Here is a 20,982-nt window from a genome sequence, read left to right as displayed (position 1 = left end):
TTTTTTTAAATTACTGACAGACATTTCAATTTTATTAATTTGTATAGATTAAATAACTTGTACGGAAATTTAACGTTGTGTGAATTAGCAACACTTGAATTGTCTTTGATTTGAGCAACACTGTTTTTAAAAGAAATGTGACATACTGACAGATAGTTACAAAATTTTAGTACATTTATTTTTGTTTTTTATCAAAATGTACAAAGGGTTTTCGCGAATATGGACTGTTTATTGTGTAGATAGATTGCAGCCGGGCTTTTCTCCTTTTATTACCTGTGTTTTCAATTCTCGAAAAGGAAAACTTGATAATATAGGTTATGTTTTTAAGAGAACTAAGAAACATGATAGAGGGAATCCCTCAGCTTTATTCGTTCCGGTGCCGGTGAAACCTAATCCTGATGATATAAATGTAGGAGAAGAATTTACGGGACGTCTAAAAAAGCAAGATCTGTTAAAAATATTAAACAAATTTTATCAAAAGCCTGAGATAAGGTCACTTGCATCAGAAAATGGTCTTGATGATCAATTACTGCATCAGGCTTTTTTATCATTTAGAAGACATTGTTTAGAACACGATTTACCACCGGACTTACATATAACAATAAGTGATATCTTAGTTGGTAGGTATTTTTGAATTTAATTACATTCTAAATGATTAGAAATATATGTTTCTGTAAGGTCTGGAGGTGTTATTTAACGATGCTGCTCCAATGTGGGTTGGTGGGTATACTCATATGACAGAACTTCAGTGAAATTACACATGTTTCTCATTATCTCGGTATCATGTTGACTTTTCATTAAAAAAAAAGAATTGAAGCTACATGATGTAAACAGAAAATTACTGAGACTATTAATAACATACAATAATACAACCACTCTGTATTAAAAATTTAAAGCAAAGTAGTAGTAGCTGAAATATTAATTCAAAGATGGTAATATTAACACTGGGGGACAGTACACTAGACTCAATAGCTGTAAAATATTAATCATTCCTTACATTGCTAATACCAATCACTACCAACCTTGGGAACTAAGATGTTATGTACCCTTCAAATCTGAACACTACAATAATAATATTACTGTTTGGCAGTAGAATATCTGATGAGTACCAACCCAGAAGAACTTGCGCAAAGCCCTACCACCTAGTAAAGTATTGTATTACTTTTGTGGAATTTGTAATAATAATAATGTCCTTCAGACCAATTCCAGCCATGGTGGGCAATCTCAAGAGAGAGCCAACTGTGCAGGACATATTATAGTTCACAAGTGTGTGCACAAACACAGGTACACTCTCTATACTCTAGCTCTTATAATTCAATGGAGCGGCAATCCAACTACTACTCTGGCTGCTACTGCAAATTGTATACAGAAAAGCTCAATAACTTTTCATTGGTCTGACATGGGATTTAAACCCAGGGTCAGCAGTCTTAAATCTAGCCACAAGACCAAATGAGACAGTCAAATTTGTAAAATTTGTATATGTTATTCCAAAAAATTATCTTACAGGTGCTGGACATGTAGATGATTTGTTTCCTTACTTCCTTAGACATGCTAGACTTGCATTTCCACACCTTGACTGTTTAGATGATCTTAAAAAAATTTCAGACCTAAGGACTCCAGCCAATTGGTAAATATATAAACAATAAAACCATTTAGAATGTCGTCATCAGCAAAAATTAATGTCTAAGCTTGAGACAAATTTAGAAATTCATAATACAATGTTAATTATTACTATTAATACTATGTTAATTATTATTACTAACTTTAATAAATGTATATTTATTTTATTTAAAAGTTTTATTTAATGGCAATAAATAATTGAACTTTGAGTTTTAATATAAAGGCCAGAAAGGTTAAAAAAAAGTGCTATAATTGAGAAACTGAAAAAATACTGAATTAAATATATATTATATTATAATATATATATATATATATATATATCCTTTCCACAGGTATCCTCAAGCTCGTAATATGAATAGAAAAATAATATTTCATGCAGGACCCACAAACTCTGGCAAGACTTATCATGCCATGGAAAGGTTTCTTACGTCAAAATCAGGTGTCTATTGTGGACCACTAAAATTGTTAGCTACAGAAATATATCACAAATCTAATAGTAAGGTAAATATCATAAAGTACATACTATACGAAAAACTTAGATGTATAAATTTCAATTTTTTTAAATATTATTTTAGGTTTTTTTAGTAACATAATTTTTATTCTCTTCATTTCATTAATATAATTCTTAACATTTAACATGTTTATTTATTTATTTAGATACACAAATTTAGAATGTAATCAGGACATACAGGAAAATTAGGAATTTATACAATTGCATTGCATGCAAAATTAAACTTCAAAATGTGTGTACACATCATGCTTATAGAAATAATATAGATACAGTCAGTTACTTATATAATAATATGTTATGTTTCAGGGTACTCCATGTGATTTAATCACAGGTGAAGAACGACGGCATGCTACACAATACAGAACGCTCATAGATAGTAAAGATGAGACAGAACCTGAAACCGAGAAAGAATCTTATTTGCTTGATGAACCGGAACTTACTCCCTCAAAGCATATTGCGTGTACAGTTGAAATGACATCCTTGAATGACACATGTAAGTAATTTGAACCGTTAATTTTTGACAACCTTTTTTCCAAAATATCATGATATATATAATGATATCAAGGTGCACTTGTGATGACTCACAATAAAGTTTTCAATGATATTGGTATGTTTTGTGCTTTCATTTAATAAGTTTAAAAATACACTTGGAAATAAGAAGTTATTGTAGTGTTTTTATGTGCTGCTACTAGGAAATTTATCAACAGATAAACCCAATAACTTTTTAATAGCTCAAACTGGGTTTGTACCGGACCAGAAGCATTGAAAAATAATTAAACTAAGATTTCAATATCCCATCCCAACCTTACAGTCGAGCAGTCTAGGAAAGCTCAGAATTGTTTTCATAGTTTAACAAGACACCTATGCACAGTATTGGGAACCTTTTGGGCTATTACTTTATCTCTTAACGAATTTGAATAAAGTGATAATAAAGAATTACTGTAAGTCAAATATATGTTAACAATATTTACAGATGAAATAGCCATTATTGATGAAATCCAGATGATTGGTGACAGAGGAAGAGGGTGGGCGTGGACAAGAGCCGTTTTAGGTATTTAATATAACCAATATGTATTTATGTATATTTAACTTCAAAAACATAAATCCATATTAAATACTCTATGTAAAGCAACTTTTCTACAAATATATTAATTATATTATTAGCTTACAAGTAAGATAAATCTAAAAATAAGTATTTCATTTAAGAAAAGGAATAACTAACGAATTTATTTTTTATTCTTTTCAGTTAAATATACATTCTGATCATGTGGTAGCTTTATATTCAATTGAATCCTTTAACATAATGATTTTAATGTACATAACAGTGTATTTTACTAAAAATATGTTTTGATGGATGGTTTTTTTGACAACTTTAGAATTGAGATTTTTTTAACAAATAAAGGCATATATTTTATAATTATACAAGGATAAAAATAATTATAAAAATTACCAGTCTTACTTTCTGTAATTATTGATTTGACATTCGAAAGAATAAGACCCAGCGTTGTTTAATTAATCGCTTGCTCAAGTCAGATCACAATAGTACTACTTTTTAAGAATGGCTTGATGTTACTTGCATATGTCACTCTCGGACCTATAAAAATCAAAATACTTTATTCAACATTAAAGCATTACACTTGCTTATTGATAGTCAAGCTAGAAACTATCACCGGTTCGGAAAAGAAACAATCAGTCCTGAGAAGATCTGTCGGAAGAAACTTACATATAATGTATATGCAAAAATACTATTAATTCATACACTAAAACGAAAGAAACGAATATAGTGCAAATTATTTTTGAGATTTTAATGTTTTTTTTATGTTAAAAGGTTTACAAGCTGAAGAAATACATTTATGTGGTGAAGCCGGTGCGATAGGCCTTATAGAGGAAATTTGTAACACAACTGGTGAGGAAATGGATGTAAGTAAATGATATCTAATAACAACTTGCTTACATTGTTTGCATTAAAAAAATGTTTTCAGTATAATATTTTATTAATAAAATGACATAATTGATTAAAAAATTGAAAATATTTATATTGTGGTATGGCTTTTGGTAAGCTCATGGGTAGCTACCACCCACTCATCAGACATTCTACGCTACGCCTGCCTAAACATAACATAAAAAAATAATTAAGTTTATATAGCAAGATTGCGGTCGCTCTCTTTTGTGATATAGTATATATCATATATGAGATTGGCCAGTGTGACAGAAATTATGTTTACTATCAAAAGTACTTCTGAATTTTAATAATTGCTTATAATTTTACAATAATCAGAATGTGATTGTTTCAAGGATTGTTTCATCCATGATCTTACTAATTTTATAATAACTTTTAACAAACATACCTTATTTAGGTGTCGCCTGCTACAAGTAGAAGTACAATATCATTCCTCTAAATATTACTGTTCGCAGGTGCGTTCGTATAAAAGGTTAACAGAACTAAAAGCAGAAGACTCGGCTCTGGGCTCGCTGGACAACGTGCGCGCAGGCGACTGTATAGTATGTTTCAATAAGAACGACATTTACAGTGTAAGTCGAGCGATAGAACAGAGGTCAGTCCCTGGTTGAGGCAGGTATCCGAATACAAATTGAAATCATTCTATATTTTATATTGAGTTACAATTAATATAAACAAAAATGTAATTTGTTAATTAGTTTGATCATTAAATCTTAATAACTAAAAAATATGAATACCAATAGCAAACTCAATGACTAAAAAATATAAAATATAGGTAATTTAAGTATTCACAGGTCAATTTAAATTAATCATATTATTGCAGAGGTCATGAAGTGGCTGTAATATATGGTAGTTTGCCGCCTGGAACGAAATTAGCTCAAGCTAATAAATTCAATGATCCAGAAAGTTCTTGTAAAGTGATGGTCGCCACAGATGCTATCGGACTCGGTATAAATTTGTAAGTTAAATTTCTTATTGAAACTAAAAATATTTGATGTGCTTTATTTTAAATGTAAAATGATTAAGCTTTAGGTGCTAACTTGATTGAGCTTGAGGTCTCTGTGTTTCTCTGACAAGTAATTCTCAGGGTAGCCCAGAGTGAATTGGGTGGTAGTGTCGATGGCCGTTGCTTCTGCGCCGGAATTCTTTGCGAGTATGGGTTTGTCGGGCAGATTGAGGGAATAGAGTCCACTTGCAATCACTCTCTTTTGTGATATGAAATATATCTATATGAGATTGGCCAGTGTGGCAGAAATTCAGTTCAGTATAAAAAGTACTTCTGAATTTTAATAAGTGCTTGGAATTTTCAATATAATTATCAGAATGCCAAGAAGTGGTTAGAACGCGTGAATCTTAACCGATGATCGTGGGTACAAACCCGGGCAAGCACAACTGAATTTTTATGTGCTTAATTTATGTTTATAATTCATCTCGTGCTTGACGGTGAAGGAAAACATCGTGAGGAAACCTGCATGTTTCTAATTTCATTGAAATTCTGGACATGTGTATTCTACCAAACCGCATTGGAACAGCGTAGTGGAATAAGCTCCAAACCTTCTCCTCAAAAAAGGAGAGGAGGCCTTAGCCCAGCAGTGGGACATTTACAGGCTGTTAATATGAACTAATTATCAGAATGCGATCGTTTAAGGTCATAATCTAGGAACTCATTAATTGTATAATAACTATTAACAAATATATATTTTAATAATACATATATATTCTATAACCTTGTCGTCATGACTTTAACCTTTTTTATGATGTATTTTAGGAGTATACGAAGGATAATATTTTATTCACTCATAAAACCTGTAATAAATGAAGACGGTGATAAAGAAATGGATGTTATCAGCATATCACAAGCACTACAGATTGCAGGTGTGTTTATCCTTATATACTATTATAATAATAATAATAATAATATCCTGGGACATTTTTCACACACGGCCATCTGATCCCAAATTAAGCTTGTACAAAGCTTGTGCTATGGAAACCAGACAACTGATATACTACATATACTACTTTTCTTTTTGTAAATACATACTTATATAGATAATTACACCCAGACTCAGGACAAACAGACATGTTCATGCACACAAATGTCTGTCCCGGGTGGGAATCGAACCCACAACCTTCGGCGTGAAAGGCAAGTGTTCTACCAACCACGCCAACCGGCTCGTCTATATTATATTTATATACTTTACAAACCTCAAAGCTCACCCAGCTTTACAGATACTTGTAGGCTTTAGAAGGATTGATTATTATATTAATTTTGCAATTTACACATGCTATTTTTAAAAATATAGTTGGACTTTTTGTAAGCCCGTCTGGGCAGGTACCACCCAGTCATCACTTATTATACCGCTAAGAAGTACTTAAGCGTCTAGTAAGTGATCTAGTGTAACTACAGGCACAAGTTACATAACAACTTAGTTTCCAAGTTGGTGGCGCATTGGTGATGTGAGAAATTATTAATATTTCTAAAATCTGTAAAGTGCGGTGGGGACCACTGGCCACGTTGAACATTTGCCAGTTCACCTACTTATTATAAATAATTATATACTGGACTCGCTATCAACGCGGAGTTAACAGCTGACAATTTTAATACGATAACAATTATAAATATTTGACGCGAATAAATTTTTCGTTTACCTGTTCGTACTTATAAAATTATGAGTAGTATAAATATTTCTATTTATGACCTTATATTTATAAAATTATGTATTATATACAATTAACTACATGCTATGTACTTCTAGCATAACCCCACAGACGTTATTCTGTCTGTGTGATACCAAATGTCATGTCGATCGTGTTAAAGGTTTATAAATTTGATGCAGCGCCATCTTGCGGCGAGTTATTATTAATTGTTAAATTGGAATTAAATAACCTTTGATGAAATTTTCAGGTCGTGCCGGTCGATACGGCAGTGCGTGGGAGACGGGGTATGTCACCACATTCAAACCGGAAGACCTTGCTACATTGAAGACGCTGTTAGCTCAACCACCGGACCCCATTACTCAAGCGGGGTTGCATCCTACGGCAGAACAGATGGAGCTGTACGCTTACCATCTACCTCACGCTAGCCTTAGTAGCTTAATGGTACATAAAATATAAATCTGATTAAGATTTTCAACGGTGCTGAGATTTTGTTCAGACCTGTCTGTGTGTGTACTACTCACTGCTTAATTGTTTAATTATTCTACCGATCTCCGTATTGCCGTGTTCCATGTGTAGGGTGAGTGAGCCAGTGTAATAAGCACAACGGATATAATATGTTAGATTCTTTGATTGGCAACGCATTGACGGTATAAAGTAAAATATAAACCATATTTATCTTATCAACAGAAGGTCCGTTTGCTCATAAACTTTCGTGAAATATCTAAGTATAAATTACATATTTAGGGGGTGATGTTCAATGTTCAATAATATTGTGTCTGATGTATGAAATCAGTATAATAATATCAGAAAGAGATAAATTAGTGTTTACCTATCACTAGTTCAATCTACGGCGACGTATTAAAGCTTAGGGGGGATAATTCAAATGGAACGTGTTGGTCTGTATTATCATAATAACGAAATTCGCACCGTGCCTTTGAAGTTATCGCATTTGCTTAAGCTTTCACAGACTACATGCTCTACCCACAATGCGTCGGTGCAGGCCGGTTCGCCTTCGTCCCTAATATCACGCACGGTAGAAAGTCACCTTTAATTTTACACGATGGAGAGATTGGAAAAATAAGAGGGGGGTGCGTTATCGTGGATTGAAATATATATATGTTTATAAAGCTGTTAAATTAGTGCTTAATAATATATATTATAAAATAAAATAACAAAAATAACCTCGCAGGATATATTCGTCCACCTGTGCACAGTGGACGACTCGCTGTACTTCATGTGCAACACGGAAGCGTTCAAGTTCCTGGCGGAGATGATCCAGCACGTGCCGCTGCCGCTGCGAGCGAGATACGTGTTCTGCTGCGCTCCTATCAATAACAAGCTGCCATTTGTTTGTGCTACCTTCCTTAAGGTAAATTATTAGTAATATTCTTTTTTTTTATTAGATGTCTAGGGAGGCATTGCAGTTGTTTAAAAAAAATATTGACAAGTAAAATACACAAAAGTTCACTAAGCTTATTTATCTTTATTTACATATAAATAACTCAATCAACTAATATTATAAATGCGTAGCGCTTTCACGTCTTAACTAATTAATTGATCATGAAATTTCACATACATGTTAAGAGGTATAAAAATTAAATAATTTTTTTTTTATAAATTAAAGTAGTCTTCAAACAGTGGTTCTCAAACATCTGCTTCGAAGTGTTACCGTCTAGAAATTGTTATGGAATCTTTTTTATTTATACTTAATTTTCTCAAAGAATTGTAAATCTTACATTGGATATAATCAACACGTAAAATAAAGCATAAGCAAAGTAACAGTCAGTAGGATTTCAATATTAATTAGACACAAAAATAGTGAATAACATGGTGAAATAATTTCTATTATTTCTGTCACATGGTAATAATAATGTCCTCCAGACCGATTTCGGCCACGGCGGCCAATCTCAAGAGAGATTAGCCAACTGCGCAGGAGATATTGTAGTGCACAAGTGTGTGCGCAAACACAGGTGCACTCTCTGTTTCCTAACTATCATAATCCGATGGGACGGCAATTCGACACGACCGGAAAGAGTTCAGGCGTAGGACCAACGGCTTTACGTGCTTTACGAGGCACGGGAGTATCCACACTTCCAACTCCGGGTTGCTACCGAGAATTTTCTGACAGAAAAACCGAATAACTTTTTATTGGCCCGACTTGGAATTGAACCCAAGACTTCCGGGTCTGCGACCTTATATCAAGCCACTAGACCAACGAGACAGTCACATGGTAGTCGACGCCTGTATATATTATATATAATAATAACAATCATTTTTTTGCATGAAACATAGTTTTACAGATGTTGTGTTTTCTTTATAAGTCTCTAATATATTTCGCCCACGATAGGCACGCAAGTACATTTGTTAACAAGTAATTAATATTAAACACATATCACACCAATTGTACATTAAAATAATTATATTAATATATGTATAAAATGCCAATAATTAATTAAATTCAATGATTTACTTAAGTTTATACATTTAAGTGCATAGTTAGATATGTAGATATGATAATACTGTTTTATTACAGATGGTTCGTCAATACAGTCGCAATGAGCCAATCACTAGAAATTGGATGAGAAACGTAGTGGATTGGCCGTTACCATCACCTAAGACCATCATGGATTTAGTTCATCTCGAAGCCGTTTTCGATGTACTTGAATTGTATTTGTGGCTCAGGCAAGTGGGAGTGATCCAACTATGTATATTTATATATATCAGTATCATAAACCAAATTTGTTATGTAGTATATTCATTGACGAGCTGGTTGGCGTGGTTGGTGGTTGGCCTTTCACGCGGAAGGTTGGTTCGATTCCCACCCAGGACAGATATTTGTGTGCATGAACATGTCTGTTTGTCCTGAGTCTGGCTGTAATTATCTATATAAGTATGTATTTACGAAAGAGAAATAGTATATGTAGCATATCAGTTGTCTGGTTTCCATAGCACAAGCTCTGTACAAACTTAATTTGGGATCAGATGGCCGTGTGTGAAAAATGTTCCAGGATATTATTATTATTATTATTCATAGAATCTAGTGTATTTAATATTTGTAATAATCTTTTATTTTAATACGCAGTTATCGATTTCCGGATATGTTCCCCGATGTCAAGTTGGTGCGTGAAATGGAAGTGGAGTTGGATGCTATCATACAACAAGGAATATTTCAAATTACAAGGTAATTATTACGTTAATTATAAATTTGATTAATAAATAGTCTTGAAATTATTATTAAGTTCACAAAAAACGCCCGTAAGAGGTAACAGGGTAATAGTTTGTTGTTAGTAAAGCAACAAAAGTCAAAATGGAAAATATTTATAACCGGTTGCGATGGTGAATTTATCAAAATCACTCGCTTCTATCAGAATCTACTTGCTACTCGCTTTAAAGAGGCAGACTTATAATATTTGCTTAGTGGTAGGGCTCTGCGTAAGCCCTGGGTTGGTACCACTAATTCATCTTATATTCTACCGCTAAACAGTAATAATTAGCGTTGTTGTGTTCTAATTTGAAGGGTGAGTGAGCGAGTGTAACTACAGGCACAAGGGACATAACATTTTAGTTGCCAAGGATGATGGTATATTGGCGATCTAAGGAATGATTAATATATTTTTCAGCGCCGATGTCTATGGCCGGTGCTGACCATTTAACATCGGGTGGCCCATTTGCCCGTCCACCTACCTATTTTATATAAAACACATTTTTCCGTGCTTATAATTTGTATCACAATTAAATCATATTATAAATTTCGTAAACAGGTTATTAAGGAATTCCGAACAAGTGTTTCGTAGTGACGCAGATATAAGTGAAGTGGGGAGGGGCAAGAAAACCGGGAAAATGCATACGCAAGTCAAAAGCGACGATTCGAAAGGAAAATTATCAGATTTACTTGTTGCGAGGGTAATTAATTAATTTTTTTTTAAATTAAATAGACATATTTTTTTTCATTGCATTGTATCCACCAACTATTGGAGCAACGTGGGGCTGTAAGCACCAATTCTCCTCAAACAAGAAAGGAGGCCTTAGCCCACCAGTGGAACATTAACAGACTGTAACTTAACTTTTGCGTTATTTTCTATTGAAATATGTTTTATATTAATATAATACCCTTATAATGCAAATATATGGGATAGATCACTAAATATTTTTTTTTTGTAATATAACTAATGATTAAAATTATTTTTTAGGGACTAATAACACCACAGATGCTAAAGAAGTTACAACAAGAATTAACCACAGATAAAACCGACCGAAGAAACAAAGGCGGTCGAAATAGAAGGAAATAGTGATAAAAATTGTTCGAGTAAATGTTTGTGTTAATGAATGTGTAAAAAATTAAAGAATGTCATGTATAGTGTTATAATTTGTATTGTTGTTTTATTGTGTGTTTGTTCATTTTCTTGTTTCATGTTGGGTTATATATTGTGTTGTTTAATGGTGCGCTTATCAGAAATTCCTAATCTGCAATTCTAAATCTTATTTCTAAACTTATCTGTAGGCTGCTCTACACTCTCTGCTAACACTCTTGCGCCACACTCGAAGGTAAAAGTTATAGTTCCTAGGTTTGCGATTATTTGTTCGTTGTTTTTTTTTCTTCTTTTTATGGCGTGTATCTATACTATTTATTTAAGCGCATATTCTGCCGTGACGTATAAAAGAGATGACATAAGATCAATGGGTTTAAAATTTTGAAGTGCTTAATAGTGATGAAAAGGGTATGGTTCGTTGGTTTTTTACGATTAATATTCAAATCTTATTCGTAAGCTGATTCTTACTAGTGATAAGTTTGTCATATAATTTATTATATATATCATTATCTGTTTTAAAAACAAAACCGTCTTTAAATAAAATTCATGCCCTAATTTTATTTTTTTTCCTCTTTCTCTCCCAAACCTTGAGAACCTCCTTCGTTTTTCGAAATCGGTTAAAAAGACGAATCTGTAGTGTTTTATCACACTAATCGAAGACGTTAAGTTCACATAGACCAGCGATACTCGACCCATTTCTTTATAGGGGCCACAAACACGTGTTAGTCAGGGTATCGCGGGCCGCAAACAAAAATTTTTGTTTCGGGATTGTTGATTGTTAAATAACTATAAACGGATTTATCGCGTATATTTTAACTTTTTTTAACATTTCATGACGTTTCAAACACTGCAGTGTTCGTGGCAATAAGAGGTTGTTTAATTCAAATAAGGTGTTAAAAAAACCTTTAAATTTAAAATAGTTGAAAAGTAAAAGCAGGAGAGCCTACCCAGATTTAGTACAGCTGCCATAGACTACTTTTGTATAAGTAAGAATATGTCTTATATTCTTAAATAAAGTAAAATTAATCAGCAAAACGATTCAAGAGTGAATTACATAACATTAAAATAGTATAATTTTTATTGGTATATCATTTGAATTTTTAACCCGTGAGAGAACCTTGCAGACTACCAGACGGGTGAATAAGTCAGTGTGTCGAATTTAATAGGGAACTACAATAATATCAATATTTTGACCTACGTATCTAAATAGATTTTTGTTTCGATTTTGAAACATGGATAGATAACAAATATGCCCTATATAGCGAGTTGTTGAAAGAGCTGAATATCGCCAATTACTCTATAAATAATAATTTACTGGTGGTAGAGCTCGTTTGGGTAAGTTCAACCCTCCCACCCACTCATCAGATATTCTACCGCCAAACAGCAGTACCTGGTATTGTTGTGTTCCGGTTTGAAGGGCGAGTGAGCCAGTGTAATGATAGGCACAAGGGACATAACATCTTAGTTCCCAAGGTTGGTGGCGCATTGGTGATGTAAGTGATGGTTAACATTACTTACAATGCCAATGTCTATGGGCGTTGGTGACCACTCACCATCACGTGGCCTATATGCTCGTCCGCCTTCCTATTCTATAAATATATATAACAAAGTATTTCTTGATAAAGAAATGGAAAGGGTATTACATTCAAAAACAATTTATAGGTATTTCAACACAGTGGGGAGCGTCGCTACAGAGGGCTGCATAAAGGGTTTGTTAATAATGAGTGAATATGGCCGTGTATTTGTTGGGTGTTGTCGTGTATTCTCAGATTAGAGATAGTTGGCTAATCTCTCTTGAGATTGGCCGCCGTGGCCGAAATCGGTCTGGAGGACATTATTATTACATTCTTGTAGGTAGTTGCTTTCGTCGACAAAAGGAAAATAGAAGTTCACATATCATTTATGATTTGTGATTATTCAATATTTAATATTTGCTGATAACAACAATGTTATTTGATTAATTTGTATTTACACGAGTCTTATTGAATACAAATAATCATAAGATTTCAATGTTGTCTCGATGATTTTATTATAAAATATTATTATGTACAACAACAAAAATTACAGACCTATTTTGAAGAAGTACCATAAAATAGTAGCCTTGACCGTGGCGACTGTGCTGTGACTATTTCTAAAGTAAAGTACGACGATGTAGGGGAATGGATGTGTGGGTTTGTTAATAATGAGTGAATATGGCTGTGTATTTGTTGGGTGTTGTCGTGTATTCTCACATTAGATCTTCAATTCGGAAAAGGTTGTTATTACATTAAAACTGGGTACATAATAACTTAAGTACATGTCAGCTGTAATGAATAATAATGGTTTACAAAAATTTTTAGCTAATTAAAATACTTCCTTTTTTAGCCATCTAACAATGCTGCCCTTAAGTACTAAAAACATATGGTATATTTTTTATACATTAATTAGTAATTTTCAACCGTTCATAATACTCCAACTCTATTATTTGTATTCAAATATTCATGAATTTTTAACAATGGTATTTTGGGCTACATTGGAGTTAAAATATTTATTTATTAAGCTACTTCTTATTTATATTTGAGCCTACTATTGTTTCCTTCAACTATTTCTTTAAAACATCTCGAAATAGATTACACGCTTGAAAAATTGTTTAATAAATTGTAATTTATGCGTATTCTCTATTATCTTTAAAAATAAATAAACAAGGCGTTACCTGAAAATAATTGGTAGATACAGTCCCTAAGAAAAATATATACAACATTTATAAAACAAATATTTAAAAATAACAAAATGGTATTACAATTATACACTGATAATTAAAATTGATAGTTTTATAATGAAATACATAATAAACAGATTAATATTCAGGCAATAGCTTGTTGTCACTCTCATCACAATATTATCAAAAAGTCTGCCGCAAAATTGCGACCTATTGACATTATATTTATATAGTAAGCACTTATCACTTGCGATTACCTAGGCCGGAGGGTAGTCGGCTCACAGTACAATTAACACCGTCTTAGTGACAGTTAAAATGATAAATGCTAGCCGGTTTATTATCGCACTGGCGTTAATTATTTCCAGTGAAAATTTTGTGCACATCAATGGTACGAATTTTTTTAAATTAAAATTAGATTCTTTTTTATATGGTGACCGATTAGAGTGTAATTTTACTATTGCAGCTTATAGGATATTTAAAATAGACGGCAAAGAAACTATATTAGCATCAGAGAATGAAAATATAAGCATACACTGTAAGTCAGATTTTCCTATGACTTACTGCGGTTTTGTTCATCCTAGTGGAAAACGGTTTTCGTGAGTATTACTTTGATTACTAGCTAAAGGTTTCGTATATTCAGTGTAACTTTTTACGTTCATTGTTGCGAATTTCAATGAACTCTGTAGTTTAATTTATATTATATTTAATTTATAAAATCAAATTTTATGCAGAGCCCAGAGAAAACTTTTTATTTATTTTTACAATAACAATATTTTTTTTATTTACATTAATTATTAGTAGCATAATAAATAGTCTGTCTTCTGTTTAATAAAAGGTTAATTTTATTTCATAATCCATAACCTGAATATTAACAAAACAAACTTTAATTAGTACCTATGAAATTATTTGAGTAAGTAAAAGATATTTAATGATCAGCAAACACGACCATGTTATATATATACCTAGCTGTATGTTCTAACAAAATTGTCTCAGTTACATTATTTTATTTTGTATCTTATCTGAGTGTATATATTATTTAATCGTTTTAACTTAACTAGTTGACAATGGCTATAAAAACACGTTTTTTTTACGTATTTATATTACAACACAAAACTTGCTATATTTTTTGTGATGATACTTTTTTAATTTTCATGATAGTAGTACAGTACAGTACAGTAACAGCCTGTGAATGTCCCACCACTGGGCTAAAGACTTCTCTTGCTTTTTGAGGAGAAGGTTTGGAGCTTAATCCACCACGCCGCTCCAATGCGGGTTGGTGGAATACGATAGTAGTGACTCTGGCATATTTTATATTAATAATATTCATTACCAGGTTTGCAGATCGCGCGGTTAATGATGGTAAATGCGTCCAAAATATTAAAGCCACAAAAGCTGACAGTGGTGAATGGGGCTGCCATATAGGAAGGCAGTCTGTTAGATTAGAAACTATAAAAAAAATACATGTAAGAATAGTGAATAAAGTTGCAGCCATAGAACCCAATGTAACAGCAAAGTTAGGGAAGCCGATCACAATCGCCTGCGCAACAACAAGGGGATTGATGCCGTTAAGTTATTGCCGGTTTGAACCACCCAATGGACAATCTTTTAATATAGACTCGACAGTAACGGAAGATCAGTAAGTACTACAAGCCAATTTAAATTTTATATCCTCATAATTAGGTTCCTTATCTGTTATTCTTTTTTCACCTAATTTTAATTCATAGTAGGTATGCATAGTTCTAGTCTATTGACGAATCAATTGGTATTTAAGCTTAAATTATGAAATCTTTAGAAAAATGGGTTATAGTGTTCCGTGGAAGTGGTACATTCTCAGGTCGGGCCCATAAAAAGTTATTGGGTTTTTCAGTTAGAAAATTCTCAGTAGCAGACCGGAGTCTGGAAGTTGGAAGTGTATTCACTCCCGTGCCTCGGAAAGTACGTAAAGCCGTTGGTCCTGCGCCTTAACTCTTTCCGGTCGTGTCTGATTGCCGTCCCATCGGATGAGGGTTAGGGAATAGAGAGTGCACCAGTGTTTGCGCACACACTTGTGCACTATAATATCTCCTGCGTAGTTGGCTAATCTCTCTTGAGATTGGCCGCCGTGGCCGAAATCGGTCTGGAGGACATTATTATTACATTCTTGTAGGTAGTTGTTTTCGTCGACAAAAGGAAAATAGAAGTTCATATATCATTTATGGTTTGTGATTATTCTATACTTAATATTTGCTGATAACAACAATGTTATTTGATTAATTTGTATTTACACGAGTCTTATTGAAAGCAAAAAATCATAAGATTTAAATGTTGTCTCGATGATTTTATTATAAAATATTAGTAAGAATATCTACAAAAATTACAGACCTATTTTGAAGAAGTACTATTATCCATCAAATAGTAGCCTTGACCGTGGAGACTGTGCTGTGACTATAGCTAAAGTTAAGTACGACGATGTAGGAGAATGGATGTGCGGGGCCGGCCTTGATGATGGCAAGGAGCACATCGATGTTATCAAGCTGGAGGTCGAAGGTTTATATCATTCGTTAAACTGCATTCATTTATCATAAGCTTAAACCTAAAACTCATAATTCACATACTTAATATACCTACCACATTATAATGGCTCTGCTAATTTAAGTATGATTTTTTCCCAATTCATTAATAACGCAAAGAATGCAATATATAGAAGTTGTACTTACTCCTGAAGCTAGTATTCATTGGAATTTGGTAAAACTAAGTTTTGCTGCAAAGTGCAATATGTTACGCACGCGCTTCGCTGATTGTGTAATGGTAATAATATATTCTAACATAGTCAAAAAAAAGAAGAAATAAGACTAAAAATTGTAAAAACTTACAATTAAATGAGATTAATGGTGTACGATAACCGATATAAAGAAACGTACATTTTTATAAATGTACTTTGATTAACATTTATTTTGAATCAATTTTTCATTTATATATTTAATAAACATAATAAGATGTCCCTGCTGTATTTATTTGCATATATATTATTAGATACTTTATATCATAATTCGTAAAATGCAAGAAGTTTACTTTCATCAATAAAATAAAATCGCTAGTTTTTAAAGTAGATGAACTTTTTGTCGACAATTCTAGGTATGTACACGATGTCTACAGCATCAACAACTGGTGTTACATTTGGGGGTATATTAATAGCAGCCGCACTCGCGTCGCTGGGATATATAGCGTGGAAGAAGAGAAGGTTTCTAGGTGAGACACCGGCAGCGCAAGAAGTGATAGAAATTGAGGATTTAGGCCAACGACGCTCTAGTAGTCCACGGCCAGGGCGAAGCGTTCCAACTGTTGTTGTTCAGTCACCATCTGACCCTGGAACTTCTCCACTAATGTCTCGATCACAAAGTCCACCATAGATGATTTAGGTTGGTAAGATTAGTGCGATTTGACTGTTTTTGCAATAATTTGTATACACTTATAACATTTTTAATTTAATCAAATGCCTATTTCTAATTAATTAGCTTTGACTGTAATCGACTATATATTTGTGGCTATTTACTTAACTATATTTATACATTTCTCATTAAACTTATTACTTTGTTTCTCTATTCTATTAGCCTTTTTTATTCTTCAACACTTTTTAAATCACAATTCCCAAATAAATATAGATACCACAGATAACCAAATAACCTTATGAATATAATACTTATTTTAAATTCGAAATCTAAGCAAACTAAACTATGAAAGTATTTATAATTATATCATTTAACAGATTAAATTAAGCAATTAAACTTTTTAATTTTATTGTTAGTTTGTAGGATATATTTAATGGCACGTGTTTGTTACCTAATATTATAAGCGATTGATGATGAAGATGTAGACAGATTGAAATAATAATGTAAATAACTTTAGTTTGATAAGATTGTATTAAAATATTTTTACTGTTATTAATTAAAATAAAATTCATTGAAAGTTTTTTAATTTTTTTTTATTAATAATATATTTAATAACTCGGGTGATTCAACATAACCGCTAATCTTTCCATATTAACTGCATAGACAGAATGACAGGCTATGACATTTTTATGCGTCAGTAATGTATTATAAAACTCATCAATAGACAATTTCTCGTCATTTGGTTCTGGATTTTGTACACTGAAAACAAAACAATAAAATTAAAAACTATTTTATATATTTACATTTATGTAAATCAACTTATCACAACCATTTATACAAACATCCTAGGGAGCAAGTGTGTCTTCAGAAATTCATAGTTGATTATAGTCTAACTTCTTTCAATACTATGACTTTGGTTTGGGTTGAAGTCATAGTTTAGTTAAAAGAGTAAAGGAAGGAATAGAATTTAATAAGAGTCATTAAATTCTGTAGCTGTCTGTATATTTTTTTAACTTTAATTAAATTATTTTACACAACAACAATTTGTATGAATTAACGTCTTTTTAATATACAAGTGTTGTTTGTGTTACACAGATCAATTTTATTAAAAAAATGACATTAGTGATACTGTACAATTCTAATATAGTTTATTAAATTAAATTATTTTAGGAATATTTTTTTTTATACTGTGACTCACCTGCAAGCAATTTCAAATGCCGTTGAATGTTCTACTTCATCTATAGTCGGGGGACATCTAGGTCCTAAGGCATCTACACTATCATCTAAATTAATTCTTCCATCATTTTGTGGATCATATAGCTTATTACTGTTCCTTAGCCAAATGTTAGGCATATCCGCACCAATATCATACATGAATCGTTCGTTGCGTAACTTGTAGCCTTTCCTCTGTGAAACAACAGTGCTTATGATATTTTTGAGAAAGTTTTGTACAGCAACTACTATAAGGTCTGCTGCGTCATCATCAGCTCCTTCTAATCCAAGTTCCCAGGCTGCTAGCATGAACCGGCCCACAACCAGTGCATGGTCTGGCAAAAATATTTCCTGCAACATTATGCATTTTATTTATTGATTCTTTATCTATATAACAATATACAATAACAATTAAAAGGCAGTTAATTTTATATAATCAAAAAAGTTGTTATAAATAATAAGTAAAATGTTTTAGTTCAGTTTTGTTATTATACGAGTTATAAGTAATATTTTGTTGGTTCTACTTTACAGGACCAGAAATCTTTGCCCTCAATTAAGACATTTATTATCCTATATATAAATAGATCTTATGCTCACTTGGATTGCATATTTGACTCCATCGCTACCAGTTCCCGGTGGTGAATTAGGAGGTAAGTATTCCAATAAGTCAGCTGGTTCGAAGTTCGATTTTTCCGATGTTCGAGAGTTTCTTTTATGTCTTCTACTATTCCTGTTATGAGAACTCGCTTTTTCTTGTGCAATTGTTATTGAAGTTTCTGCCAGACCTTCAACTTTATTCAATAAAGCTAGTAAGAATTCATTGTGGTAACGCACCTGATCAGGGCTTAATAAAGCGCGGGCTTCCGTATCAAATTCTTCCTTCGTAAGCTTCATACGAAACCACTGTTTCATGTGATTAAAATATTTGGTAGATTTTTCACCTAGTGCATCGTTAAGCTTTCGACGGGATATGTTCAAGGCGTCTGACGACATATTGTTATTGATGTTGTTAATCTAATAAGGAGTTTTTATATTGTTTCAGGATGTTGCTCATAATACCTTAAAATACCAGAAAGAAGAAGTATTATTAATTTATTTCAACATTTTTGTTACAATATTATTATTTTTTATACTAGATATTTTATTGATGTTATAAGTGACAGCTGATGTCACGCTGACGTCCGACTGATATCATGATATGTCATATCCAAATGATATGCGATGACATTAAAGATATTTTGTCCAATCGGTAAATCACTTTTTGACCACATACATACAAAGGATTATCTCTGTGTATGGAAAAGTGGCCGCCGAAATGCGTTAAATTAGGATGGCGGCTACAATTTCATCAGTTTAAATTTAGAAAACAGCCAAAAGTTATTGGAGTAGGATAAATAAATTACAGTTATTTTAGGTTACAGGTTTAAGAGTTTAATTTATGCCATTTTGGAAGGTCATTGAACTGTTACTTACAGCTTATAGCCGGACACTCTTCACTCTAGGATCTTATTTACGAATACATACAGTATAATACCAATAATTTAATACATATACTATAAAGTTAATGTTATGTCTAGGGAGTGGTTCACATTACTCTTAAGTTTTTAATCAAAGAGAGGATTTATTAATAATATATATATATATATATATATATAATATTTTAGATATATTTCAGTACATTTTATTTTATGGTGAGAGCGCGTCCGGCATTCTCACCACTTGGCTCATTATATAGGCAATTTAACCGCCAAAAGAGAACCTTAAAATTTTATTTTATATTTGTTTCGTAGACAGAGAAACTAATAGACGCAATAACGATTTCCTTCTCACTTACTCAAGAAAGAGAACGAAAATTACGTTACAAATGGTTTAGACAGAGATAGAATTATCAAATTTTTTGTCCTTTATCGTCTAACTGTGTGTGTTGTCGGCGTGTGTTTTCACGCGTAAGTACAATGGTTTTGTCCCTAAATATAATTTCTCAGTGATGTTTATTTATGCCATAGCATGACGAACCTTATACTGCATTAAAATCCTGAAGATAAAAGGATTTTCCAGTTTTTATCATGCATAACCTATAATTATTTATAATGTGAGTGCTGCCAGCGTCAGCTAAAAAAATATCTCGATTTTCGATAAAAAATATCGACTCGTCGATCGATCGATGATCGAACGAAACAATGTAAACAAATAAATACGAAGTCCAATAATAATCTAAAGTGCTTCGTTATTTATAAATATGTTATTTTAATTTATTCGTTCTCCTATTTATATTTTCCTAACGACAACCTTCTCCTCAAAAAGAGGAGAGGAGGCCTTTAGCCCAGCAGTGGGACATTCACAGGCTGTTACGGTACGGTACGGTAACGACAACATTATTTAACATTCTTCATGAATTTATAATATTATTAGATTCCGAGTCAAGAGGTTAACATAGAAGTATATGGGGCAACCATTCTGTATTAATAATTTAATTGAGTGTTTTAGATTTCAACATCTGAGGAGAATAAGTACCATATAAAGATGCTGAAGTACTACTGATACGGAAACAAAAACAAACAATGCAACGGTTTTTGGGTGTAGTTGTAAAACATAAAAATATTTTAATTAAAAAAAATTATAATAAATATTAAAAAGTAAAATTT

General features: G+C 32.4%; 3 protein-coding genes across 3 annotated transcripts; 2 read left to right on the top strand and 1 right to left on the bottom strand.

The window, feature by feature from the left end:
- Positions 1-126: 126 nt before the first annotated feature.
- Positions 127-11,472, top strand: LOC126781833 (ATP-dependent RNA helicase SUV3 homolog, mitochondrial). The gene is made up of 15 exons (XM_050506914.1): positions 127-620; positions 1,507-1,627; positions 1,953-2,121; positions 2,438-2,624; positions 3,105-3,182; positions 3,960-4,051; positions 4,547-4,686; positions 4,915-5,049; positions 5,860-5,966; positions 6,997-7,190; positions 7,939-8,118; positions 9,283-9,431; positions 9,832-9,930; positions 10,511-10,652; positions 10,940-11,472. Exons 1-15 carry the CDS (start codon positions 197-199, stop codon positions 11,036-11,038), a joined length of 2,316 nt encoding a protein of 771 aa, XP_050362871.1. The 5' UTR covers positions 127-196; the 3' UTR covers positions 11,039-11,472.
- Positions 11,473-14,019: 2,547 nt separating this feature from the next.
- LOC126781855 (uncharacterized) lies at positions 14,020-17,343 on the top strand. Its single transcript, XM_050506965.1, has 5 exons — positions 14,020-14,145; positions 14,221-14,353; positions 15,091-15,393; positions 16,117-16,283; positions 16,872-17,343. Exons 1-5 carry the CDS (start codon positions 14,073-14,075, stop codon positions 17,144-17,146), a joined length of 951 nt encoding a protein of 316 aa, XP_050362922.1. The 5' UTR covers positions 14,020-14,072; the 3' UTR covers positions 17,147-17,343.
- Positions 17,344-17,696: 353 nt separating this feature from the next.
- On the bottom strand, positions 17,697-19,829 carry LOC126781857 (transcriptional adapter 1-like). Its single transcript, XM_050506967.1, has 4 exons — positions 19,811-19,829; positions 18,935-19,396; positions 18,324-18,688; positions 17,697-17,884 (listed from the first exon to the last, which is right to left on the bottom strand). The coding sequence occupies exons 2-4, from the start codon at positions 19,328-19,330 to the stop codon at positions 17,734-17,736; spliced, it is 912 nt and encodes a 303-aa protein (XP_050362924.1). The 5' UTR covers positions 19,331-19,396; positions 19,811-19,829; the 3' UTR covers positions 17,697-17,733.
- Positions 19,830-20,982: the final 1,153 nt, after the last annotated feature.

The sequence above is a fragment of the Nymphalis io genome, chromosome 4 (genome assembly GCF_905147045.1).
Source record: "Nymphalis io chromosome 4, ilAglIoxx1.1, whole genome shotgun sequence".
Taxonomy (NCBI): Eukaryota; Metazoa; Arthropoda; class Insecta; order Lepidoptera; family Nymphalidae; genus Nymphalis; species Nymphalis io.
This window is presented reverse-complemented; position numbering and strand designations above follow the sequence as displayed.

Coding starts and splice junctions, on each gene's coding strand:
- LOC126781833 (XM_050506914.1), top strand. CDS start 197: ATGTACAAAGGGTTTTCGCGAATATGGACTGTTTATTGTGTAGATAGA. Junction 7,191..7,938: donor CTAGCCTTAGTAGCTTAATG/GTACATAAAATA, acceptor ATAACCTCGCAG/GATATATTCGTCCACCTGTG. Junction 8,119..9,282: donor TTTGTGCTACCTTCCTTAAG/GTAAATTATTAG, acceptor GTTTTATTACAG/ATGGTTCGTCAATACAGTCG.
- LOC126781855 (XM_050506965.1), top strand. CDS start 14,073: ATGATAAATGCTAGCCGGTTTATTATCGCACTGGCGTTAATTATTTCC. Junction 14,146..14,220: donor AAATTTTGTGCACATCAATG/GTACGAATTTTT, acceptor TTACTATTGCAG/CTTATAGGATATTTAAAATA. Junction 14,354..15,090: donor CCTAGTGGAAAACGGTTTTC/GTGAGTATTACT, acceptor ATTCATTACCAG/GTTTGCAGATCGCGCGGTTA.
- LOC126781857 (XM_050506967.1), bottom strand. CDS start 19,330: ATGTCGTCAGACGCCTTGAACATATCCCGTCGAAAGCTTAACGATGCA. Junction 18,689..18,934: donor GAGTCAAATATGCAATCCAA/GTGAGCATAAGA, acceptor ATAATGTTGCAG/GAAATATTTTTGCCAGACCA. Junction 17,885..18,323: donor GCATTTGAAATTGCTTGCAG/GTGAGTCACAGT, acceptor TTTTGTTTTCAG/TGTACAAAATCCAGAACCAA.